We start from the raw sequence: 9,789 nt of genomic DNA, 5'->3' as shown, positions 1-9,789 counted from the left end.
CTCTCAACAATTATTCTGACATTAAACACAATAAAGTGGTGATACTAACTGAGCTAAAACAGGGTTTTTTTACTAGGATTAAATGTCAGGAATTGTGAAAAACTGAGTTTTAATGTATTTGGCTAAGGTGTATGTAAACTTCTGACTTCAACTGTATTATTATTTTCTATTTAGAAGGTGAAATATTATAGTAAGTTATCATTTGATTGTTATTATATTTAGAAAGCATATCAACCATTTCCAGCCCTATTCATCCGCTTTTGTTGAATAGGGGAAAAATCCTATGATTTGTCATATTTCTATCATATTTGTACTGTGTACATGAGCTTGTGTCCTCAAAAGTGATTACAACTCAGCAATTTCAAACTATTTTTACCAGAAAGGTGAGATTTGAATCTTTCTGGCAGTATAAGCACTACTTGGTATTGTTTATGGTCCTCTCATGACAAATAATTAATTTTGCTATGTCTATTCAGGCAGAAATCTACATTTTGATATTACATTTAACCGGTTAAAAATAAACTAATATATCACAGACCAGCAATGGGTACAACAAATTATTTATAAAAGTAAAAATAGCAATTCAGTCACTGATAAAAAAGGATATTTGACTAAATTCTATGGTACACAATCTCAATCTACTTTATCATATTCCCACTTATACTTTGGCCTAACGTGGAGACAAAACCACTCTGGAATCCCAGGATAGACCCACAGAACTAGCAGGATTACCATCTCGACCCTAGCAGACATTAGTTCAGTGTTGAATATCATTGTCCAGATTCCAAGGGCATGAGTTGGCTGGGGATGGTGTCTCCAGACAGGCTCTTGATGAAATTGAATTAGGTTGACCCAGGATGTGACAAGCAGTTGTTTATAATAGACAAGCAGCAGATGGTGTAGATTTGACATGTAAGACCAGGGGACAGGGTGTCCTGTTGTGTCAATTGACTTCAAGCCTCTGTCCTTTCACTAAGAGGTCACAGGACGACACAATGCCTCTTCCTTGTACGGTGTTTTGCTCTGCGGCTGGATGCTAGGGCTTTTTTAGTGGCCTCTCTGAAAATGTCCTCCACGTTTTCACGATATTTGGCTGAACACTCCAGATAAAGCTCAGCACTCATGTGCCGCCTGGTCTCCTCACCCTGTGAAACCAAACAAAGAGTATTCATTGGAAGACAGGGGAGTACTGGATCAGAATTGGAAACTGACACACAGGGCCAATCAGGTGGACTAGGATCAAACATTTGAGAAGCAATTGAAGGCCATCATCCATAATTCAAATGAAATGGTTAAAGTCAAAGCTGCACACCGTAAGTTATGTGTATAAACCCTTTCATCAGGAGGACAGGTTGATCCTCACCTGTGTGTAAGTAATGGGAGCCTGGTCCATGGCTTTGAGCCTTCTGGTACGTTCCTTATCCTTTCTCAGGTCAGTCTTACAGCCAATCAGAATGACAGGGACATCGCGACAGAAGTGGTTCACTTCCGGGTACCACTGTGTGAGTCAGCAGATCACAAAAGTTCATATAGGGGTCAGAGGTCAAGGTAGGAAGGAAGGTGGTCAAAATACCACATTGGGATTGCAAAAAACACTCCATAGACAGGTTGTTTGGTTTGGCTCTACGCCCATTGCGTCACACACCCAGGTATCGGTTCTACAAATAGGTGTGTTTTCTTTTGTGTTTACCACCCCCCTCCCTTGCTGTAGTGTTTTACGCATACGTCTCACTCTGACTGCATTCCCCATGTCTTTATCACACTGTTTGCATTCATGGCTCTGTATTGACATTTCCCTGCTCATTGAGGGAGACTTCCAGCAGAGTCCCAGTTTGTGCTGTGGTTGATTCACATGTAGCGAGGGGAGTCAAAAGAAAGTACACCACTATATCAAAGTCAATCATTTACAATCATTCATCAAACTAAATTCCTACCTAGACATGACGTCTAACCACTGATAAGAGGTGAACTCACACAATCCTTTTCCACCTCTCTATAGTGACTAATGTTGGGTTTGTTTACCAAACCACACTCAGTTAATGTTAGGTTCATTATGCACTGTACTGGGATCCTAGCAAAACACACCGGCCTGTCCAATTCACTCTGTGGTGAGCTGCATTAGCGTTGGATATTGTTGGGCAGAATATGAATGTCATTGGCTGTCACTGCATAATGGAATATCGTTGATGAATCATGGTCAGTGAGCTTACTTTGATTAAGACATTTTCAAAACTGGTGGGGTTGGTTACGTCATAACAGACTAACACCAGGTTGGCATTCTGATAGGAGAGTGGCCTCAAACGATCGTAGTCATCTTGGCCTGAAAAAGGTACACAGAAATACACAATGTTAAGTGTTTGATGACATTTTTTAAAGAAAATAGAGACAATGGCAAACAAGGATCTGATCCATTGGGCTTATCCTTGCAGTCCAAGAATGAAAAATAATGGCACATTCATAAAATAACAATGTTAAAAGTATGTCAAATTAAAATGTTCCACTTTTATCTAAAAAATAAACTCTAGTATGGAACAAGTTGATACAGAACCATGCTGGCGGTGAGTTATAAAACCACATCCTGGCTTCAACTTCCATTTCCTGTAAAATAAAGTGGCTGGTGCAGCGGTGATGACTCACAGTAAACAATGTGCTGGGACGTGATACTATGTTCCAGGAACAACCTAAGTAGATCATTCTGCCACTTATTAGTCAATACGTGTCATGTGCATATCTAGAGGGGAGTTGAATATCCAGTATTGATAGAGAACAAGTATAAAGTCATTTCTGAAACTAATTTCTCAGGAAGCCAAGTATCCTACGAGTCTGGATAAAAACCAAAAATCCATAACAAGGAGCTGAAAGACTAGAAATCAAGTTTGACATGATCCTAATCAAATAAAAAACTTTTCAACAGAGTAAGGCATTATTTTGAAACAACTTTGCAAGTAAGCAACAATAAAACAAAGATTTTCAATTCAATATCTAGCCATTTCAGCTGATAATCTGAGGTTTCGTTGACAATGTCTAGTTAAAAGTTTCAAAGACCAGTCAGATGACAAACACAGATAGAAACAGCATTTCTGTCTATAGATGAGCCTAGGCCACATCCTGTCACAACAGCTTTCTACAAAGCGGCTGCTTATCAGTGCTGCAGGAGGGCAAGGTGTAATGCTCAGTGAGATGTCGTGTCATACTCATAGTTTACCAAAAATGTTTTATCAACTACAAAGTCAGACAGTATTCTACAATAATCCATTGTGACATTTCAACACAACACCTTGTTCCGGGAAAAGGAGCCAATCATAGAAAGGCATTAGACGTGTTCAGTGCTCGTCCTAGTCCAATGTTAGTTTTTACTGCTTATTCTCCAGAAAACAAGAGTATCTTTTTAAAAACGGGTGGCTATATTAGTTTCTAATTGAAACCCTTTCAGAATCTCTGTTTTGAACCCATTGTTTTGAATGCATTGACGTCTGACACAATTCTATCCTTCTCTAGCATTATGTTCCACCTAGCTGATCAAAGATCTGCTATCAGAATACCTCTGCTCAAACAGGACAGGCAAGGTGACTTCACATTCACACCCTGCATATCTGCCCACGTGCAGAAACGTAACACTCTTGTAGATATATAGATACTTAATAATACTTACCAGCTGTGTCATAGAGGTTGAGTCTAATCTCTTTCCCTCCATACTTGACTGTGGTGACATATTTCTCAAACACAGACGGAGCATACTTCTGTTAAACAGAAATGACAAAGGGAGAAAGAAATTCCGTATTTCAATCCTTTTGCATTTCCTCCATGGGATAATGTTAAAGCACATAATTGAGACATAATAAAATCAAAACTGGATACAGTGCGATAGAACACTACATGTATTCAAAATCTGTCTAGGACAATACCCTAATTATGTAACAACATTATCTTTGGAGATGGAAGCCTATATTTAGAATAGTGTTATTTTTCTGTTCTCAAATACCATGATTTTGTTAAGGAGTGTTAATGCAGTGTAAAAGGAATATATTTGCCTTCATTATTTGAAAGGTTCATGTTTATGCTGGACCTTTGGCATTACACACACTTCAGTCTGAACTTGTATAATGAACTTAACATAAATCTGCTGACCAAAATTAAATAATGGAGATGTCAATAGAATAATTGTTTTATTTGTATTAAGACATTTTTTTAATAAGATGAAATATTTAAACAATGTACTTTTATATTCATTTCATGATAGAGAAGTGGAGATAATCATTAGGCTACTCATAACATTTTAGTTTCACAGCCAACCTCTGAGTTTGGCTTGGTGATGACACCGTCAACAGGGTACAAATGAATCATGACTGCATAATTCAATATATTTTTAAAGGGTGATTATCTTACACATCAAACACATTTACCTTCTTATACTCTTATATTTAAAGATGCCATGCTGTCCTTACCTCTGGAAAGTCTCCTTTAGCATAGACCATTAGAAGGGATGTTTTCCCACAACCCCCATCACCCACAATAACAATTTTGAGCTCTTCTCCCTTCTTAGCGGTGCCATTGCTTGTCATAGTACCTTTCTGTGTCATATCTCTTCTGTACGGTCCAACAGGTCGCCGTCAGACAGAAGTCAGGGTAATGTCAGTTAATCCAAACTGAGTCTAAACACATGTCAGTGTTGTACGATAAGTTAATTTAAAGAAACAGAGCTTGGCTAAGTGAGAAGAATAAGTGAGTAAAAACGGGAAAGGAAGAAACAAAGTTCAGGCTCATCTTAACCAGGTCTTTCCCTCTGCTCTGCTCACCACTTCTTGTTCCTGTCCAAACACTTCTCACCCACATCAATTTGTTCACCGGAAGAGTCTCTGTGGTAAGAGCTGTCATGCAATAGTCAACAGCAGTGCCCTCTCTGTAGTCATCTGGCCTGTCCCTTAACATCACTAGGTGGGGCTGAGGCTCACACAGAGGCATTGTCTATATTTAAAAAGGTGTATTGAGTGTGCTTCAGCAAAGTTCTGAGTAGTTCACTCTCCTCAGTGCCCTCCTCCTCCCTCTCAGAGAAGGAATCAATAATGATCAGTGGCATCTGAGAAGTATTGGTGCTATGTGATATAGAGGGCTATTATTGCAAGGACTCTGATGAAGAGTGGGGTTAGATGGGGTCAGGGATCACACAGGCCTAGTAACCTTTGACTCGATGGATCTGTGCCACCTTGAATTCTGGAGCTCTCTTATTTTACTTAGAGTTAGGGATATAACCACTATGGATGAAAAGGCTATTCTATGTCACCCTGTGTGCCTTCACTGGGCCTCTGAAATTATACTGAAAATGTGACCACTAAACCACAATAAATGTAAGTTGGCAGTTTAGTACTAAAGATACTTTTTTCTTAGTGTAAAGATGCAATTTTCTTTAAGAAATCATCATCTCTGAGATGTCTTCTTCATTTTGACAGTTGTCAGTATTTTAAACCACCAACAATTTCAAAAGCACAAAGACAACACAAGACAGCCATCTTATTGATTTATATTTATTTACAATTCAAAATTATATTTTTTAAACAATTTCTTACAAAAGTAACATGATATTTTGATTAACATTTTATACGAGAAAGTACATTTGAAAGACCATTGGGTAAACTGTTAAACATTTTTAAAAGTTTAAATGGATACTTTTATGTAACTCTTTTCAACCTAGTGCTTCATTGCCACCTACAGGAATGCCACCAAAAGGGATATTTCATTTTGGCTTCTGACAGGCAGTATGTGTGTGAAAAACAATAAGGAGAGATATATTTGGTTTAGATAGCATACAGTTTGTGGCAAAATAAATAGATCCAAAGAAAAATAAAGGCAATTTCAATATACACACAATATCTACATTTATATCAGTGGATTTTGTCGTGTTTTTCTCATCTAAATTGTGGGATTTATGTGAAGTGATATGTTATATGAATAATAACGTTGGCTATATTCTGTTATTATTGCACCAATAACAGTTAATCAATTTCTCTTAGGATTTATTTCAGCCCTTTGGAGAACAGGCAGCTGCCCTTTTGAAGGGCTAGGCCTATAAACACTCCTATGCTCTCAAGCGGCCATGGAGCAGGGAAAATACTATTCAGAAAAGAGAGTGAACGCATATGAATAATGTAGGCCCTATGTTTAAACACATGCATAAACATTCAATAACCGCATTAAATTTGAGTAAAATATAGTTTTGACTAGCGGTACTAAAATGGCCGCTCTCTCTCTTCTGTCCATTTCGTACTGTGAGCAAATGGTGACGCTGGAGTCGAGGCCAAACTCGAGGAAATCTTGACAGACTCCACATAATGTATTCGCCTCCAACACTATCCAAATCAAAACGATCCATGGGATTCATTTTGATTTGGATAGTGTTGTAGGCGAATACATTTTTTAAGCAACATTTGTGTTTAAATCTTACGATTATATCTTTATTTTCCTGTGACATAGGCCTACTGAATTAACACAATTTATGAGCTAAAATACCATCGTGCACGCAACATAAATCAACGGGAGTAGCCCAATTTGATCATTGTAAAACCCTCCTCCCTATAATCGATTATATTTCTGTGGGACTGCAATCCAGATTAGAATGGTCAAAATGTGATTCGAAAAATTGACGATTATATAGTCTATGTTAAACGTTTATAACCGTAAATATACATTTTGTAACTTTTAACAGTGTTTAGTAATTTGGCAAATTATCTAAATTACCCTGGGTCTATTTATTTTGAAGACAATTGTATGATGCCTATAGGCTCCAGGCGATGAATGCTGGTTGAATACATTTAAATGTATTATTCTAAATGAAATGCAAAAAAAATAGTGCAGTAACCTGTGTCCAGCTCTCCAAATACATTCCAAACATTTTATACAACTATCGAAAGCAACATTATCCCTAAAATATATAAACATGAATTAAGTTATGCTATCATTTGAACTATTAACAGATTGACATAAAGGCCTAAATAGATAACCATCTTGCCTGCATAGAACAGCTTGACGTGCAACGGTCCGAGTATTAGGCTCTGTATTTACGAATGTGCTAAGAGAAATAGTGTAGCCTACTGTACTGCGAGCAGTCGTTGGGTCTTCTGCACAAGAGGCCCATTCCCTTCCCCCCCTGGTGTGCTTTTGTGTTCCTTCTATGCTTACGTAATGCTAACATTGCACAAGACAGCTGTCCGGTTTTGCCATACAAAAAAAACTTTACTATGATTCAGTCGGATTTTTAATAGAGGTCTGCCGGTCATAGAAAGACATTTGGCCAACAATAACTTATTTTTTACATTTTACCTTCTAGTCTAGTTGCTTCTATAATAGTAAAAAACACGCCCTGCAATAATTTGAGCACTGAGGAACGAATGGAATGGTCTGCATGGTTATATTCTATATGTTATATTCTCTTCGAGAAAGGCCCATCAATTGCTGGTATCTGGTATGCCCAACGCATCAATTTTGTTTTCAGAGGGTGTAAACACGTCATGGGATGGCTGGTTTAGGCTAGTTTAGCCTCGTGACCTTATGGTTCGACGATCCTTTTAACCTTGGCCAATTACGCAGCAATTGTGCATTGGGTATTGAACCCTTCCTGGAAAACCCAGCTCCTCTACAGTTGACTCTAAAGCAGTTTCGACGTGTAGACAATGTTCTCTGTTTTTGACAGTGAGGTTATTCAACCGCTGTGTTGATCAAGAGACTAAGATTGATCAGCATTATGCATGGCATAGACTACTGTACGCATAGCAACTGTAGCCAGACGAGCACACCTGGAGACCCTTACTCAGAAAAACAACCTCACCACACACACACACACAGCTTTGTTCCTATTGTTCTGCTTTACCTATAGGATGGATTACATCTTGCTTGTCTGACATGTAACATCTTCTGAGTAGCTGATCAACACCTCGAAATACAACATCGAACCATTATCTTGAAGGGGAAATAGAGAGAGCACGAAGAAGTCTGAAATCCCCTTTGAGTATCCTGAACGAAATACAGCTCTATGTTCGAAATCGTTTCTTCTGACCTTATATGGCTGTGTGGGTGCAGTTCTCTCAGACGCGTGGCAACCGGCCAGATTCTCAGATTACTGTCGTTCGCCAAAACCGGTTTAGATCTACCAGCAACTAGACTGAATGTGCCATGTTTCTCCGCTCTGTCGTTTGAATTCTGCTGTAGACTACACTCTTTTACACACAGATACACACACACCCGTTGAAGTCATATTTCTTGCGCACCATTGATATGCTACATTTCCAGTGAGCAAACAGAGACCTGTGTGGGAGACTCAGTTATTTTTTGCGACTGACTATTTCGCCCAGCAATGGCGCAGCAACATAACCAGCACATAGTGATCTCGTTTGTCTGTGAAGAAGCCATTTTGAAATTGAGAACAGAACAGCAGAGAGAAGCCATTAAACAACAGTACATATAAAAAGGTCGTTTTTGGACAAGTGGGAGCAATGAGATATCTACAAGATTAATGACCCCTTAAAGCATTTCAGTGCTCCCAATAAGACATCTTTCTATTGGATTACATGTTTAATTAACTGTAAGTGTATGATTAGTATTTAATTCCAACAATATAATTTCACTTATTTCAATATAATACTTGTTAAGATAAACTTGGATAAATACATCCTTGGTGAACCTGCTTCTTAAAACAATCAACTTTCCCATTATTGTTGTTTAGAACTATAGCCTATGCTTTGAGACAGCTCAAAATCCATTACCTTAAAAATGACAAGATTTCCATGGCAGTATGTTATGTCGTGTAGCTTCACTTTTAACATCTCCAAATTCGAGGGTGAGGGATTTGACTGCAATTCTGTCTTCAGGAAGAGAGAGGGGAGTTGGTTTGCATACTGCTCTCACTGATGCTGATGGAAGATTTTCAGCATTTGTTATTCGTTGGTCAAATGGCAGTGAAGACAAAGTTAAAAGCTTCAAGTGAAATAGTTTTGGGCTAATTGTTTTCTTCCTTTTTTAGGTGTTGCATTCCCACCCTTCCCTTAAACCAATATTAGAGGATCCGAAGATGGGAATGAAAACGTTCCATTTTCCCCTGCATTTAGGCCTGATAAATGTATTTCATCACAATGTTAAGGTAAATATTTTCATTAGTTTCATTTTTCATCTGCTTCCTGTTGGATTCAGTATCTATGTGCTTAGCCTTTGGGGATACTAATAAGTAGGATTGAGTCTGGAATTCTACAGAAATAAAAAATATGCCCTTGCAACAAGGTCAGGTAAATGTTACCCTCACATTCGTTCTGTCTAATGTCCCCCAAAAATTGTAGGCCTATAGCCTTCTCCTTACTATGAACCTTTATCATTTCACACATTTAGTGCATGAGCCATCATTTGAAGGAAGAATACTTACTGACTTTCAGGGCATTAAAGGTATCTGTTGTGTAACTAGATGCTGTAGCCTACCATGTGAAAGATGAGAAGCAACCACTCTTTAATGTAGAAAAAGGGGGTTAGCTGAGAACAAACAGCCAACTTCCAGATTCAGCATTTTTCAGAAAGGCCATTTGCTCTCTGGCCTGTTTTGTGCTGACAGAGCAGCAAATATACTTAGCCTCTGATGGATATAGTTAAAACAGCATGCAAATTAATGTATTGAAGAGAGGTGGCAATTCTACTGACACCATTACTCATAAATGATCAATGTATGATAGAAGTCAATGAATAAACAGAATTGTGATATTTTAATAACAGTAACTGCACATTTCCTACATTTAAAAATGTACAAAAGTTAATAAA

The 9,789-nt window shown here is 38.1% G+C and overlaps 1 protein-coding gene across 2 annotated transcripts; it reads right to left on the bottom strand.

The window, feature by feature from the left end:
* Nucleotides 1-542: 542 nt before the first annotated feature.
* Nucleotides 543-9,472, bottom strand: rhof (ras homolog family member F). 2 transcript variants are annotated; one of them, XM_046369912.1, is made up of 5 exons: nt 8,754-9,472; nt 3,653-3,740; nt 2,211-2,320; nt 1,364-1,498; nt 543-1,145 (listed from the first exon to the last, which is right to left on the bottom strand). In XM_046369912.1, exons 1-5 carry the CDS (start codon nt 8,811-8,813, stop codon nt 981-983), a joined length of 558 nt encoding a protein of 185 aa, XP_046225868.1. In that variant the 5' UTR covers nt 8,814-9,472; the 3' UTR covers nt 543-980. The 2 variants fall into 2 exon arrangements, with proteins under 2 accessions (XP_046225868.1, XP_046225867.1); XM_046369911.1 differs by lacking the exon at nt 8,754-9,472 and adding an exon at nt 4,446-5,424.
* Between the last annotated feature and the right edge of the window lie 317 nt (nt 9,473-9,789).

The sequence above is a fragment of the Oncorhynchus gorbuscha genome, linkage group LG11, assembly GCF_021184085.1.
Source record: "Oncorhynchus gorbuscha isolate QuinsamMale2020 ecotype Even-year linkage group LG11, OgorEven_v1.0, whole genome shotgun sequence".
In the NCBI taxonomy this organism is placed as follows: domain Eukaryota; kingdom Metazoa; phylum Chordata; class Actinopteri; order Salmoniformes; family Salmonidae; genus Oncorhynchus; species Oncorhynchus gorbuscha.
This window is presented reverse-complemented; position numbering and strand designations above follow the sequence as displayed.

What these genes read in the sequence shown, in the direction of transcription:
- rhof (XM_046369911.1), bottom strand. Translation starts at nt 4,580, where the DNA reads ATGACACAGAAAGGTACTATGACAAGCAATGGCACCGCTAAGAAGGGA. An exon ending in CTAAAGGAGACTTTCCAGAG is followed by an intron (nt 3,741 to 4,445) that starts GTAAGGACAGCA and finishes TCTGTTTAACAG; the next exon opens with AAGTATGCTCCGTCTGTGTT. An exon ending in CTCCCATTACTTACACACAG is followed by an intron (nt 1,146 to 1,363) that starts GTGAGGATCAAC and finishes TTGGTTTCACAG; the next exon opens with GGTGAGGAGACCAGGCGGCA.